This window comes from Xyrauchen texanus, chromosome 8, assembly GCF_025860055.1.
Source record: "Xyrauchen texanus isolate HMW12.3.18 chromosome 8, RBS_HiC_50CHRs, whole genome shotgun sequence".
Lineage (NCBI taxonomy): Eukaryota > Metazoa > Chordata > Actinopteri > Cypriniformes > Catostomidae > Xyrauchen > Xyrauchen texanus.
Window position 1 is genome coordinate 37,769,261 of NC_068283.1, and position 17,032 is coordinate 37,786,292.

Below are 17,032 nucleotides of genomic sequence, written 5' to 3' on the forward strand. Positions count from 1 at the left end.
TTATTTTAAATTTGATTACAATTTGTAGTGCTTGACGCATGCACAGAGCAATAGATGGCACTAGGAAGTGTACTCGAGCTTGAAATCACGAACGCCTAGAAGACTGCAGATGTCGAGATTAATGGAGAAAAAGGAGTTATATTGGTTTGTTCTAACCTAAAACTGATTGAATTGCTTCAGAAGACATGGATTAAACCTCTAGATTTGTACAGATTACTTTTATGCTGCCTTTATATGCTTTTAGGAGCTTCAAAGTTTTGGTTACTATTCACTTGCATTATATTGACTTACAGAGCTGAGATGTTCTTCTAAAAATATTTGTTTGTGTTCTGCACACATTTAGGATGGCATGAGGTTGAGTAAATGATGAGAGAATTTTCATTTTTGGGTGAAATATTCCTTTAAATACATCAAATGAACCAAAAAAAACAAGAACCTCCAATTTGCTAGAGTAGGAATGAACTGGGTATAAGGGAGACGGTGCACCCTGCCCAGACTCATCCAGCTCTTAATCCTCCAGATTTAATACTTAACTGGAGCAAGTTTTGTAAAAAATAGACCTCCCACTGTAAGTGGATTCACTCTAAGGCATTTAAAGAAAACCCTATGAGAGATGTTAGGAAAATGGAGGGCCGAGACTCATGCTGGAAACATTTGCTCTGTTCTCTCTCCTGATGCCTTCAGTCTTCTCTCTGTGCACAAGCTCTCTCCACATCAGCGATGGTTTTTGGGGTGTGTGCAGACAGGATGAGGGGCCCCCCATGATTTTGGATCACCACATCATCTTCTATTCGCACCCCGAGTCCTCGGAAGCGCTCCGGACTTGAGCTTTCATCCTCACTGATGTACAACCCTGGGTGATGGGAGGAAGAGATGAGAATTTAAAGGAATCTTCCAGGTTCAATACAGTAAATGTAAGCTCAATCGACACCATTTGTGGCATAATGCTGATTACCACCAAAATTAATTAATAACTGACTCGTCCCTTAATACACATGGTTTCAAATGTATCGCCACAAGCGTAAACATTAAACTGTATGTGTTAACATGATTTTTGTAGCCAGCTGAGCTATAACTGTCTACAAGTGATTTAAGACCATTTCTGGGTATTTTCTCAATGATATATTTGTTTGTGATCTCCACCTGGTTCTATAGTGATAACCATGCCAGGCCGCAGTGGCTGTGAACGGGACAGCTCTGGTGTGTCATGAACGTCCATTCCCAGGTAGTGGCCCACATGATGGGGACAAAATTTCCGAGCAGCCTGAGAGAGAAAAAGACAAGAGTCAGACAAACAGACAACAAGCATCCATTAACCAAAAAACAAATTAAACTTCTGTTTGTAATGTGATTGCTTTGCAATTCACAGCATGTGAAATGGGTTATCCTTTCAGTGCGATTAATAATAGAAAAATAAAGCGTTAAAAAACGTATGCAATTTAATCATGCCCACGGACTGTAATAAGGAATATTCCTACTCTTGCTTGAAGTACCACCTGTTTTCAGCAGGGGGCAATGAGCAATACTCCAGCTGTTTAGGCTGGTGCTGCTGTACAGACAACAAACCAAACTCAGCCTTGCTTGACGGCCAGAGGTGGGGGACTCGAGTTACATGACTTGACTCAAGTGTGACTCGCAAATTTAAGGACTTGTGACTTGCTTGACTAAATGAAGAAAATGACTTGACTTTTACTTGAGATCCAGCGAGTCGAGACTTGACTTGAACTGAATGACTCAACAATGACTTGAATATTTTTTATTATTATAATTTTCAATAACTTATTATAAACAGTAATGAAATGTGTTTAAAAAATATTGAGACATCAATTAATTTAAATGCAAAAATGTAAGCCCGCCGGCAATTTGGAAATGTTCACTTAGGGGTGAACTCACTTTTGTTGCCAGCGGTTTAGACATTAATGGCTGTGTGTGGATTTATTTGGAGGGGACAGCAAATTTACACTGTTATACAAGCTGTACACTCACTACTTTACATTGTACAAAGTGTCATTTCTTCAGTGTTGTCACATGAAAAGATATAAACAAATATTTACAAAAATGTGAGGGGTGTACTCACTTTTGTGAGATACTGAGATATATATATATATATATATATATATATATATATTGTATAACACATTACTGTTGTACAATTCACACAAAAAAATGAATGTAAAGATATATTATTTCTATTTATTTTAGTACTGTGACTTGACTCGACTTGAAACTCATCAGGACTCGACTTCACTTGCTTGAGGCGAGTTACTGACTTCACTTGCTTGATTTGTCTGCACTGCAATTGAGACTTGACTTGAGACTTGATGGTAAAGACTTGAGACTTACTTGTGACTTGAACATGTGTGACATGCTCCCACCTCTGGTGACAGCACAATATGAGAATGTGTTCTTACGTACAAATACAGCTGTTCAGAGTGCAAATCCGAACGCAGGGATCTCAAAACATGTTTTTCTAAGTTTCAAACTTTGTTTAAAAAGTATGTCTATGATGTCACGCAACCAGTGAGACATTCAAAGCGTCAGGCTGATGCATGTGTACATTAACGCATCCTTAGAAATGCCCTTATAATAACTCTATCTTAGTCAGACTGACAAATTTAATTGCAAATTGAACTGCAATCACATGTACATAAGTATTCACAGCCTTTGCTCAATACTTTGTTGAAGCACCTTTGGCACCAATTACAGCCTCAAGTCTTTTGTGTATGATGCTACAAGCTTAGCACACCTATTTTTGGGCAGTTTCTCCCATTCTTCTTTGCAGGACCTCTCAAGCTCCATCAGGTTGGATGGGGAGCATCAGTGCACAGCCATTTTCAGATCTCTCCAGAGATGTTCAATCGGGTTCAAGTCTGGGCTCTGGCTGGGCCACTCAAGGACATTTACAGAGTTGTCCCGTAGCCACTCCTTTGTTATCTTGGCTGTGTGCTTAAATGTCGTTGTCCTGTTGGAAAATGAACCTTCGCCGCAGTCTGGAGCAGGTTTTCATCAAGGAAGTTCTTGGTCACCTCCCTGACTAAGGCCCTGTTTGGCTGGACGGCCAGCTCTAGGAAGAATCCTGGTGCTTCCAAACTTCTTCCATTTACGGATGATAGAGGTCACTGTGCTCACTGGGACATTCAATGCGGCAGATATTTCTCTGTACCCTTCCCCAGATCTGTGCCTCGATACAGTCCTGTCTACAGACAATTCCTTGGACTTCATGGCTTATTTTGTGCTCTGACATGCACTGTTAACTGTGGGACCTTATATAGACAGGTGTGTGCCTTTCCAAATCATGTCCAATCAACTGAATTTACCACAAGTGGACTCCAATTAAGTTGTACAAACATCTCAAGGATGATCAGTGGAAACAGGATGCACCTGAGCTCAATTTTGAGTGTCATGGCAAAGGCTGTGAATACTTATGTACATGTGATTTTTTATTTTATTTTTTATTTTAATACATTTGCTAAGATTTCAAACAAACTTCTTTCACGTTGTCATTATGGAGAATTGTTTGTAGAATTTTGAGGAAAATAATGAATTTAATACATTTTGGAATAAGGCTGTAACAGAACAAAATGTGGAAAAAGTGAAGCGCTGTGAATACTTTCCTTATGCACTGTAAATATGTGATAAATTAATCTGCATATCATGTAATTCATTTGATTAAAAATTGTAATCGATTGACCTAGTAGTAAAACAATGGACCAAACACATGAATCTGGTTAAAATTAAATTAAATAAACAAAAGAGTGTCTATGATTCCTGACATTCTGTGTATTTCAGAGACCCTCAGGTTGGTAAAAGAGGCTTGAACTATTAATTTAATCATATCTGGGAGAAACAGATATATTTTTCAACATGCAGAGTACCTTCAATGTGTCTGTATCACTGGAGGATTGTGAGATGATTCCGAGCTCTTTGAGTTGTCGGGCCAACAGAGCGAGCATGGTGGAGTATATGTAGTCCAGGCTGATCCCAGGATTACATTGAGACAGACAGGCTAACTGCACTTCCAGTACAGCCTCATACAGCTCTCTCTGAGCAGAACTGAACCTGGAGACAGGCATGTGGATTGAGTGCTATTCCACTTGGAATGCTAATTAATGACTTACTAATAGCATGAAATTAAAGCTACATTATATCTGAGACAATGAGAGTTTTGTTAAAAAAAACAGCCGTCTCACTTTCCATTCACCGGCCAAGTACGCGTGATGTCACTAACGTAACCAAAATATTCACAACCCCCATCCAACAACACCATTTCTCCATCCTGATAAAGAAAGAAAAAATAAAAACGCACTCAATGTCATCCTTGTTTACATTATAAATTTTTCCAGACTCTCCCTCAAAGAAAAAAGTGATGATGTTTGGTGCTGTACCTTCACTAATTGATTATTGTTGATGTAATGAAGTGTGTTGGCTCGGTTTCCACCGGCAACCACAGGAGGGTATGCCAGAAAGTTAGCACCGTGAGCACGGCATTCAAAATCAAACTATAAAGAAGACCAAGAAAGAGAAACAGTATTTAATTCACCATGGGCCGCGCTAGGGGTGGGCTACTGGGGCTTAAGCCCCAAACGTTTTCAGTAAAGCTGCCCGAAGGATTTTTGTAATCTTGTAGTACCCCAGCTCATGAAATAGGACGTTCAAGCTAAAACTTGTTTTGTTTATCTAAATGTTTTGATTCAGTCAGTCTGTCACAAATGCTCCCCAGTTCATCCCTGCCTCCTCCATCTCTCAGTTTGATTGAGAACTCTGTTTCAAACAAATGAGGCTGGGCATAGAAATGCATCTATTTTCAGACTACAAACTCGTCAGACATGTTTAATATGTTCTATTCTCTGGTTTGTGTGCAGTTGTGTTGTGTTCTGTTGTTTCTATCTCTGTGGTGAACCTGTTTTTAGATAAGCAAAACGTGTTTTGGCTTGAACGCCACATTTCGCATGTGGGGTCTGCTAGAACTTGCTCTCGTGCAGTACCATGAACGAGCAGAGGAGATCAACGTTCAGTCAACAGTTTCACTAAATAATACATTAGTTCTCGGTTTGTTTCTCACTAAAGCTCATTGTATGCTTTCAAGACAATCGTGATTCTCATGGAATAATTTATAAGACATCTGAATTATACTTTTGCATGTTTTAGAAGCTTGAAGAGGTGGTCACTATAAACTGCCCTTGTATGACATCCCTGAGCACAACAGGTTTTCACAATTTCTCCCTTTGTGTTAAGGAAAAGAAAGAAAGCAAAATGGGGTTATAAAAACACAGCAGTGACACAGCAGTGAGTCCAAAAATTTTTTGGGGTGAACTATCCCTTTAAATCTTCCTCATATGCAACACCATTTTAGAGAGAGATTGAGAGGGACAGACAATCTGTGCATTTGAGAGTCCATTGAATGTGATCATTAAAGGGATAGTTCATCCAAAAATGTCAATTTTATAATCATTTTCTCACCCTCATGACATCCCAGATGTCTATGACTTTCTTCTGCTGAATGCAAATGAAGATTTTTAGAAGAATGTATCAGCTCTGTAGGCCCATATAATGCAAGTGAATGGTGACCAAATCTTTGAATGTCCAAAAGCACATCGTGTCAGCATGAAAACAATCCACAAAGACTCAAGTGGTTAAATCCAGATCTTCTGAAGCAATATGATAAGTGGGTGAGAAACAGATCAATTTCTTTTTTTTAAAAGTCCTTTTTTTACAATAAATTCTCCTCCCTGCTCATTGAGAACGCAAATCGCCCAAAATAAAAAACAGTGGAATGTGAAAAGGAGATTGTTGGTCAAAAAGGATTTAACTATTGATCTGTTTCTGAACCACACCTAGCATATCACTTCTGAAGGTATTGAGTCAACCACTGGAGTTTCATGGTTTGCTTTTATGCTACCTTTAGGTGCTTTTTGGTCCTTCAAAGTTCTGGTCACCATTCACTTGAATTGTATGGACCAACAGAGCGGAGATATTTTTCAAAAAATCTTAATTTGTGTTCAGCAGAAGAAAGTAAGTCATACAGATGAATGTCATACAGTAAATTATTTAGATATTGGTTTTATCCCTTTTAGACCTATATACATTATGTAGTATATCCTAAACCTACACACGCATAGTACAGCCGACATTATGTGTGAGTGTGCACATGTAGCCCCTCTGCTCACCTTCGCATAAAGAAGTGCCTCGTCAATGTCTCCTCTTGACACAGCCATCGTCTTCTTAAATGCCTTAAGATAAACACGCAGTTCAGTGTATGTTTGCACAACTCCTGACTGTCAAACACTCTGTATATCACACATTTCTTGCATGATGTTTCACAAACTCAGTGAATACAAGATACAAATCAGTATCAACAGTGACCTGAATCAGAGGCATCGTGCCCATTCAGAGTGAGGGAGCACATGCCCCCATTTTGAATGGATTATTGTAACTTCCAAAAACGTATTTGTATGGTACCATCGATAATTAAGTTAAATGGTTATTGCATGTACAAACGAAATGCCTGTGGCAGAAATCTTTATTCACATGTTTAAATTGTGAATTCAAATATGTTGCCCTATACGTGACGGCCAGTGGCTGCTTCAGAGATCACGTTCAAGGGGAAGGTGGAGCACTACGGGCAAATGCAGTGTTATGGTAATAAAAACTCATTAACTGCATCAACTTCAGTGCAGTTAACATTTTCCAACTACTGTATGTCTGATCAGTCAATTAATATTTCTATAAAATCTAATATAGATTATGTTTTTGTTTGATCGGTCGCTGTTCATTTACTTACTGGTGCTGAAATGCATTTTTGTCAGGTTTTGTGGCATCTTTACACTCTCTTAAGATATAATTAGTTATCTTCTTTTAGTGTGAATCGTCTGTTTTTCAGTCATGATAAAGACTTTAAGCAGTGAAAGGCAGTTTTACATGGTTCCTCAGTAGCAGTGTGTTCCATATTTTCAGCGGGAGAAAGCCAACGCGGGCGGCAGAACTGATCGAAGCAGCAGCGCTTGTGTTCACGAGACATCAGCCGCTTTGTTTCATGACTGCTTAGCACACACTGCGCAAGATAAAAACATTTAATCTTTTCACGGCTGCTGCGTGTCACTAACCACTCAGACACACATGACTTTAATCAGCTGCCATTCAGCTTTTAGTCAGTTCCCGAACATTCTGATCGATCGCTCCCTATTCCCTATATAGTACATACTGTTTGGGTTTATCATGGGAAACAAAGACAATAAGCATATTATTAATTGCATACTGGGCTGGCCATTTTTCTTATACATAAAGCTAAATTTACTAAGACCCAACCAGTTTTAAAATTTCTTTGAATGAAGTATATTTGTTTTGTACTTCATTGAGGTGCATTAAGAAAAAGAATGCCACTAAATTATTTAATTTATTAGAAAGCCTTGGAAATACCCAACTTTGGTTTACAAAAATAATGTATCTATTTTTCACTCTTTTTCTCATATTCTTCTTTTTTTTCCTCCTTTACCATTATGCTGTTGTCTGTCGTGTATGAAAAGAGCATGCAAAAAAGTGATGTAAAACCGCCAGAAAATGTCAGACACGCACGCCAACACAAATATATACATTTCAGATTATTGACAAACAGCTGCAAATGTAATAGTTATTAAAAAAGTTAGACTGTTTCCCATGATTTATAGGAAGCCCCTGACACCCCTGACTTGAATGCAAAACTGAAATACTGAATTCACTAACTGATCATTATTGTTTTACTGTTCATTCATATTTTTGAATATTCAATATCGAGGTGTACCATATATATGTTACCGTAATTGGGGATATGTTACCTGGGCAGTGATCCGTCCTGCTTCCTTCATCAGCATGACCTCTGCTGGACTCTTAATGGCTCTGAGGGAGTGAGTGAGTGGTCGGAGAGGCAGCGTCATGGGTCCTCCCTCCAACAGGGGAAGCACGTGAGTCTGATGTAACCGTGGGTGGCATGGTTGAGAGCTGTCATACCATATTGTTTCTCCTAAGAGAAGGTCAAAAATAGAGACAGAAACAGAGATTAATCATCACTTGGATGTTGTAAAGCAGTTCAATGGAAAGGAGGAGGCGAGAACCGGCCTGATGATATAAAAAATATTTTAATGGTTAACTTAAACAAAAGACACAAACACACACACATGACGGACATGTCATAAACGATCTCTCTCTCGTCGCACCACCGTCCGCAATCGGCCTTTATCCCTCTCAGAGGCTTGATTAGCCTGATAAGGGACCGGGTGTGTATAATCACGACCCGGCCCCGCCCTCCGCCCTGCCACAGATGTTTTTGTACATTCCTGTAGCTCAACTAGTAGAGCATAAACAATGGCATGACCATAGGTTCGATTCCCAGGAAATGCACACATACTGTACTGATAAATGCTGATAAATGCATACCTTGAATTAGCAATGTAGAAAACTACATATTTACAAAAACAACTAAGTAATTGGGTTGTCTGAACGACTTGGTAACTCGTCGGTTTTAAGGAAGCCCAGTATAATCATTTATTTTGGTTCACCTGACCCTAATTGGTCATGTTTCTTAAAGGAATAGTTCACCCAAAAATCAGACGATGCGCATTGATGCGGACTCTACAGAAAATCTAGGCTGCACACGGACATTTAAAGTGGGCATTTAAATAAGACACATTCCTGCATTAAAAACCATTAGACAGAGCATAATGCAGGGTTTCAAAACACAGGGTTACAATTTTTAACAAGACTCTCCCTCTTTAAAAACGAACACTCGTGGAGGGATGCTAAAAAAAACGCACAAGACACAGACAAAAATGTCTGTCTGAATGTGTATGGCCTAAGCAGTGGCATTTCAGAGCATGCTAATAAAGTATTGTTGCTGAAAAATGAACACGAATAAATATCTCTGTGTGTGTGTGTGTGTGTGTGTGTGTGTGTGTATATATATATATTAGGGCTGTTGATTTAACACATTAATTCAGTGCGATTAATTTTATTAAAAAGTAACACATTAAAAAAAATAACGCAATTCATCGCAATTCCCCCAGACCGTACGTAATAAGGAGGATTCCTGAGAAATGTAAGCTTGTAGTACCACATGTTTACTCCAGAGGGCAGTAAGTGAAACTTCAGCTGTATGAGCAACGTGAAGTTGAAAGATGTTCATTGACGGGCTCTTAAACAAGCCCTCATAATCAATCTCCAACTGATTGACAAATTCACTTGTGAAATGGATTGCTGTGAACTGTATGCCAATGACTGACTTATGATTAATAATATGATAGTAAACAATACATTGTATTCTAAAGCCGCTTTTTGTATTGTCTTATCTAGAGATAGACAGAAATATCGGTTTTACCAAAAATCTGTGCCGATAGTTTTTACATAATTTCGTATTTTCGATACACTTAATTATACTTCAAAGTCCAGCGTTATGCACCAAACCTTCATTTTTTCTGGTTATTATTGGGATTTTTGTTGAACAATAAACCGCATATGTAATTTTATTCATTTTGGACTTATTCTGTGCCCGCTTTAGTAAGGAAATAATATGATTTTTTTGTAATATTCTATAAATCGATTAAAAAAAACTATCGGCCAATTAATCAGTTATCGGCTTTTCCCACCACCTTTGTTATCGATATCGGCAAAATCCACTATCGGTCGACCTCTAGACTTATCAATGATGAACTCTTCTGCCACAAGAATGTAATGCATTTTAATTATCTGAATATTTTTTATTTTATATATATGTATGTAACCCCTCATATAACAATAATTCTATATATAATGATGAAATAATTATACATAGTTATCTTTAAATATTAAAGATATTTGAATTGACCCTGCTGGAGCAGCTGCCCCCAGGACCCGACTTCGGATAAGCGGTTGAAGATGGATGGATGGATCTTTAAATATATATATATATATATATATACACACACACACACACACACACATATTTAAAAAACTATCTAGATTAAGTTGTTGACAATGACATCACAATAAGTCGGTTACTGAACAACATCATGTAGAAAAACGTCAGCCACATGCATAAATGTAAATATACTGCATGTTTGTTTTCTTTTCTTTTTTTTACCTTTCAAGCTCCTTAACACTACGCCCAGTTCCTCTGTGCTGTGAACTCTCTCTAGACCGGTCAGGGCAGCTGCACCATCTTTCCCCGAACGTGGCCCGTCCCAAAGCTCTCGTGCTGGGTCTCGCCTGGGGACGAACAACATGGCCTGGTCCGGCTTACCTGATCCGTACATCACCAGGGCGCTGTCCGGTTCCACTATTCCGGTCAGGTACAGGAAGTCCTGGTTCTGATGGAACGGGTAAGGGATGTCATTGGTCATGTAGCGAATGGGATGTGATAAGACGATGACGATGTGGGAGGAGTTTGAGGAGATTCTAGAACCTGTCAGTCGCTCTTTCTGCATCTCGATCAGAGATGCCAAGCGCTGCCGACGCAACTCAAAGTCTGCCTGGGTAAGACCCGGGGTTACCTCGCCTGTGAGAGCGGAGTCAGAGAAAAGACAAAAGCAGGGTTGAGAGGAAGACAATGTCAAGTTGTGGTCATTAACACATTTCTTCCTTAAAGAAACAGTTCACCCAAACATGAACATTCTCTCATCATTTTGCCCCTGATGCAATCCCAGATGTGTATGACTTTCTTTTTCTGCTGAAAACAAAAAAAATTAATAATGATTGTACAATGGCAAGACGTACGGTGCAAAAATGAGTTACATTTTGGTCTGTTCACACCAGAAAGGTCACTTCTGAAGACATGGATTATACCACTGTAGTCATATGTATAGCTTTTATGCTGCCTTTATGTGCTTTTGGAGCTTCAAAGTTTTGGTCTTAATTTACTTGCATTGTATGAACCTACAGAGCTGAAATGTTCTTCTAAAAATCTTTGTTTGTGTTCAGCAGAAGAAAGAAAATCATACACATCTGGGATGGCCTAAGGGGGAATACATTTTCATCTTTGGTCAAACTACTCTTTTAAAGACCTAAACTAATTAAAATAAAGATTTTGTGAAGTTTTATTCAAAGTCTGTGAGCTTTGAGACTGTCCATATGCAAGTGTACTCCTAAAAGTAAACAAAATAATCTTTTTAGCAGATATATACATATAAAATGTTTAGTATTTCTATTCTGGGACAATTCTGACGACTCATCTTGCACTAAATTCTCTGTCCAATCAAATGCTCTCTAGAAGGAGAATGGAGTTAGCCAAATGTGTCCTCTAAACAGAAAAGGTCTTGCCAGTTGCCAATCTCTGTTTCTATTACCATGTGCGATGAGGTGAGGGTGTGTGTACGGGCTTGGCTGGCCCAGGTAGCGCTGAGGAACTTTCTTGGTTTTCCATCCCCCTGTTTTCACGGACACATTCCTGCATGGATACCATACAGATCCTGTAGAAAAAGAAAAATAACGTTTAACACACTGATGCAAAAAAATATATATTGGGAGAACAGCTCAATGTTTTTGGTTAAAGTGTTAAATGCATTTCATATATCAATGCAGAACATTGATATTACACATATATCAACTAATACTGACATATATTACAGGCATCGAAACTAGCCAATGGACTTGACAAGATTTTCAATGTCTAAAACCAACATGAAGCTCAGAAGTTGTTGCATCATACTGTACATATTATGAGTTCAGGACTATGATTAGTCCTTAAAAAAAACTTAGTGAAACCACATTATAATTAATTCTGGTGTAGGCTTTAGACAAGGAAATTAATATATATATATACGTGTGTGTGTGTGTGTGTGTGTGTGTGTATTTATCACTTTGTGGGGACCAAATGTCCCCATAAGGATAGTAAAACCCGAAATTTTTGACCTTGTGGGGACATTTTGTCGGTCCCCATGAGGAAAACAGCTTATAAATCATACTAAATTATGTTTTTTGAAAATGTAAAAATGCAGAAAGTTTTCTGTGAGGGTTAGGTTTAGGGGTTGTGTTAGGTTTAGGGGATAGAATATAAAGTTTGTACAGTATAAAAACCATTATGTCTATGGAAAGTCCCCATAAAACATGGAAACACAACATGTGTGTGTGTGTGTGTGTGTGTGTGTGTGTGTGTGTGTGTGTGTGTGTGTGTAAAGTTGAAGTCAGATGTTTACATACACTTAGGTTGAAGTCATTAAAACTAATCTTTTAACCTCTCCACAGATTTCATTTTAGCAAACTATAATTTTGGCAAGTTGTTTAGGACATTTACTTTGTGCATGATTAAGTATTTTTTCCAACAATTGTTTACAGACGGATTCTTTCACTTTTAATTGACTAAAACACAATTGAATTCCAGTGGGTCAGAAGTTTACATTCACAAAGTTTAAGCAGCTTGGACAATTCCAGAAAATGATGTCAAGCCTTTAGACAATTAGCTTCTGACAGATGTCCTGAACTGGAGGTGAACCTGTGGATGTATTTTAAGGCCTACCTTCAAACTAAGTGCCTCTTTGCTTGACATCATGTGAAAATCAAAAGAAATCAGCCAAAACCTCAGAAAAAAACTGTGGACCTCCACCAGTCTGATTCATCCTTGGGAGCAATTTCCAAATGCCTGAAGGTACCACATTAATCTGTACTAACAATAGTACACAAGTATAAACATCATGTGACCACACAGCCATCATAACACTCAGGAAGGAGATGTATTCTGTCTCCTAGAGATGAACATAATTTGGAGCAAAAAGTGCAAATCAATCCCGGAAAAACAGCAAAGGACCTTGTGAAGATGCTGGAGGAAACAGGTTGACAAGTATCTATATCCACAGTAAAACGAGACCTATATCCACATAACCTGAAAGGCTGCTCAGCAAGGAAGAAGTCGCTGCTCCAAAACCACCATTAAAAAGCCAGACTAGAGTTTGTAAGTGCACATGGGGACAAAGATCTTACTTTTTGGAGAAATGAACTCTGGTCTGGTGAAACAAATTTAACTGTTAGTTTGGAGGAAAAAGGGTGAGGCTTGTAAGCCGAAGAACACCATCCCAACCGTGAAGCATGGGGGTGGCAGCATCATGTTGTGGGGGTGCTTTGCTGCAGCAGGTACTGGTGCACTACACAAAATAGATGGCATCATAAGGAAGGAAAATTATGTGGATATATTAAAGCAACATCTCAAGACATCAGCCAGGAAGTTAAAGCTCTGTCGCAAATGGGTCTTCCAAATGGACAATGACCACAAGCATACCTCTAAAGTTGTGGCAAAATGGCTTAACGACAACAGAGTCAAGGTACTGAAGTGGCCATCACAAAGTCCTGACCTCAATCCGATGAACTGAAAAAGCGTGTGCGAGCAAGGAGGTCCACAGACCTGACTCAGTTACACCAGTTCTGTCTGGAGGAATGGGACAAAATTCCAGCAACTTATTGTGAGAAGCTTGTAGAAGAATACCCAAAATGTTTGACCCAAATAAACAATTTAAAGGCAATGCTACCGAATACTAACAAAGTGTATGTAAACTTCTGACCCACTGGGAATGTGATAAAATAAATAAAAGCAGAAATAAATAATTATCTCTACTATTATTCTGACATTTCACATTCTTAAAATAAAGTAGTGATCCTAACTGACCTAAGACAGGGAATGATTTCTACGATTAATTGTCAGAAATTGTGAGTTTAAATGTATTTGGCTAAGGTATATGTAAACATCTGACTTCAACTGTGTGTGTGTGTGTGTGTGTGTGTGTGTGTGTGTGTGTGTGTGTGTGTGTGTGTGTGTGTGTGTGTGTGTACTGAAATGATTGCTTAAAGGGCCTAGCTATAAACATATATATATAAAAAACGACACTACAAAACTATTATGGATTACCTGGACTCCAATGAGACCGAGAAACAAACTGAACGGCGAATCTTAGACTAGTGGAGGAATGCAACATCAGTGCAAGTTCACGTAATTCCTACAGAGGTGAACTGATGTGCCAACTTTCAACATGAGGTAGACTAAGTTCGTACAACTGTAGGCGTTAAAAAACGTTAGCAAAATAAGTCAACGCTCCTGAGTGTTAACTTAAAAGTAATATACTGTGGTAAAGAATTCATGTTTTGGTTTAGCGCTTAATCTTACAGTTCACAGCAGGATCGCATGAAAGATGGCAAGTGTCATCCCACACATGGAAGACTCTGAACGCCTATTGGTAGATCGATGAAGGACTCCAGCGCTCTGATTGGTCAGCCCAGTTATGACCGTTACATTCGGCGACTTTGAAGAACGGAGGACCCCTCTTGGAAAAAAAAAACAATTATATAATTTTTTTATATAAATATAATACAATATATTCAATATATATTCAAAAAATATATTCAACAAAAATTAAAGAGGGGTCCTCCGTTAATGATAAAAGGACCCCTATTAATACAGGGTTGGGGAGTAACGGAATACATGTAACTGGATTACGTATTTAATATACAAAATATTAGTAACTGTATTCCACTACACTTAAAATTAATCGGTAATTAGAATACAGTTACAATCCAAAATTATTTTGATTACTGAAGAGATTACTTTGCATTTTATTGTCATTTGTTTCATTTAATATTTAGTCCTTTCAGATTGAAAACCTTTATACTTAATGAAGCATTGCATTCATACGAGCAGACAGAGAAGTACGTTTGAAGTAAGTTTGGAGCAGAAGAAATAGAAATAAACCTTGTGTAAATTGTCAGCTTTATGCTAAGTTAAAATGCTATTTCTAGCCATTTTACATGCACATGTAACCAGCACAATCATATTGTTTTATCAAGAAAATTAATGTTGGATCATAATTTCTTTTCTCTATGTGGAGCGGAGGGAGGGGGCGGCCGGTCGGAATATCGCGCGCCCGGTCCCCAATCAGCCTGATGAGGCGCGCGAGGGATAAAGGCGGCCTGTGACGATGGTTCGAGAGAGAGAGAATTACGGACATGTCCGTTTGTTTATGTGTTTTTGAGTTTAAGTTTCTCATTAAAATATAATTTATGTTGACAAGCCGGTTCTCGCCTCCTCCTTGCCCATCCTTCAACTGTGTTACGTTGGTGCTGAAACCCGGGAAGGAGGAGGGATGCCCGTCGCGTGGTCCTCAAACACTCCTCAACACTCAGGCGGACGACAGCCGCTCCAACCCCGGGCAAACCGGTGACACCTTCGACCCCCAGCGGGCAGAACGCGCCTCCGCTTTTCTGGCGGCAAATGGGGACACTCCTCCGCCCCTGGCAGCGGCTCTACCGCTCCGGGCGGTCGGTGAGATTATTCCCTCCTCCCCTCGCGGACGGCGGTCTCCCTCGACCCCTCCGCGTCTCGGGGAACGGCAGGGCACTCCTCCGCCCCCGGCAGCGGCTCCCTCGCTCCAGGCAGTCGGGTTATCCAGTCCCCATTTGCCCCGCATCCGGGCGGTCGGGCTACTCCGTCACCCGGAAGATGGCAGCGGCGCTCCCCAGGGTGGACGGCAGTGTCGAGGACTCTGCGACGGGCATCCCTCCTCCTTCCCGGGTTTCGGCACCAACAGTTGAAGGATGGGCAAGGAGGAGGCGAGAACCGGCTTGTCAACATAAATTATATTTTAATGAGAAACTTAAACTCAAAAACACATAAACAAACACACATGACGGACATGTCCGTAATTCTCTCTCTCTCTCGAACCATCGTCACCGGCCGCCTTTATCCCTCGCGCGCCTCATCAGGCTGATTGGGGACCGGGCGCGCGATATTCCGACCGGCCGCGCCCCCCCCTCCGCTCCACACTCTAGTTACTGAGCTTGAGCAATCTAACCAAATATGTTACAAGTTACATTTGACAGCATGTAATCTGTAAACTGTAGTGGAATATATTTCAAAAGTAACCCTCCCAACCCTGTATATATATTGCCTTTATTTAAAAAATAATAATAATAATAATAAATGTAAACGTACATTAATAATAATAGAATAATATATTAAAAAAAAATATCTACTACTACTACTAATAATAATAAATTCATCATTCTTTTCTAATGCTTTATAAGGAAACTCATAACAGCCTACAAAAGGTATTTCAGTTTTTAAAATAAAATAAAAAATCCACAAACTGTATGTGTAAAAAAACATCTCTGCCCTAACTTATATATTGATAATGCATCAAAGAATTAACAAATAAACAAAAACAATAATAAAAACATAAATTAGACTAGATGTTATTTAAAAAAAAATAGCAGCATTCTAACCTAAATAAATTAAATATAAGCAAAATAATGACCATTTAAGGATAAATAAAATATTATTTCTGGATGTGAAGCATAAAATAGTCAAGATACATCAATATCAGCTCAATTATTTTAGCCTAGGAAATACAGGGATATTACGTACTGAAGTGCTTAAAAGATATTTCTTACAATTTGGTTTGTTTTATTTATTTAATGTTTATTTAACTATAGTGACTATTTAATTTTAAGATAAATTATTTATTGCAGAAACAAAATGTAGTTTCGTTTTCAGTAACCTGCCCCCCAAAAATGAAGCAACACAACTGATAAATTGTGGACAACATGGTCTCTGACTACATTAACCTTTGTGCATCAATTAAAGTTACTCAGAGGTCATTAGAGAACAAAAATATCCAAGTTAAAAAACGGCCATATATTATTTTTCACAAGTTAAGTCCTGATGGATAACTACAAAATATGCATTCATTTTCAGGATTTTAACCCTTTAAATGCCAGTGTGTTTACACATGCCATTACTGTTTTGTTTTTTGCACACATACACAAATGTCTCAATACAAACATAAAAAACACACACTGACATCCATAACAACACACACACACACACTTTTAGCTGCATCATTTATTCAATTAGCCTGCAGTGCTCTATAATCCAGCAAACAGCAAATATTGAAAAAGCGTGTATTTGCTCCATAGGCTAAACATGAGGAAAATGGCCCATCTGGTGGAAAATATAAAAAATTATATTTTTGAAGCCAGGGGAATGAAAGTATGATATCATATAATTAATGATTTTATGCTTTAAAGGCACTGGGATCAAATATTGCAGTTT

The 17,032-nt window shown here is 38.7% G+C and overlaps 1 protein-coding gene across 2 annotated transcripts; it reads right to left on the reverse strand.

The window, feature by feature from the left end:
* Nucleotides 1–263: 263 nt before the first annotated feature.
* Nucleotides 264–14,217, reverse strand: LOC127647489 (xaa-Pro aminopeptidase 3-like). 2 transcript variants are annotated; one of them, XM_052131755.1, is made up of 10 exons: nucleotides 14,093–14,217; nucleotides 11,289–11,411; nucleotides 10,088–10,501; nucleotides 7,812–7,996; nucleotides 6,168–6,230; nucleotides 4,386–4,499; nucleotides 4,191–4,276; nucleotides 3,876–4,059; nucleotides 1,144–1,264; nucleotides 264–853 (listed from the first exon to the last, which is right to left on the reverse strand). In XM_052131755.1, exons 3-10 carry the CDS (start codon nucleotides 10,428–10,430, stop codon nucleotides 681–683), a joined length of 1,269 nt encoding a protein of 422 aa, XP_051987715.1. In that variant the 5' UTR covers nucleotides 10,431–10,501; nucleotides 11,289–11,411; nucleotides 14,093–14,217; the 3' UTR covers nucleotides 264–680. The 2 variants fall into 2 exon arrangements, with proteins under 2 accessions (XP_051987715.1, XP_051987714.1); XM_052131754.1 differs by having other exon boundaries at nucleotides 13,838–14,207.
* Nucleotides 14,218–17,032: the final 2,815 nt, after the last annotated feature.

Excerpts from the sequence above, each read along its gene's own strand:
- LOC127647489 (XM_052131754.1), bottom strand. The coding sequence starts at position 13,904 with ATGTTGCATTCCTCCACTAGTCTAAGATTCGCCGTTCAGTTTGTTTCT. Across the intron at positions 11,412-13,837 it reads TCGGTCTCATTGGAGTCCAG|GATCTGTATGGTATCCATGC; the intron begins GTAATCCATAAT and ends CTTTTTCTACAG. Across the intron at positions 10,502-11,288 it reads CCCTCACCTCATCGCACATG|GCGAGGTAACCCCGGGTCTT; the intron begins GTAATAGAAACA and ends CCGCTCTCACAG.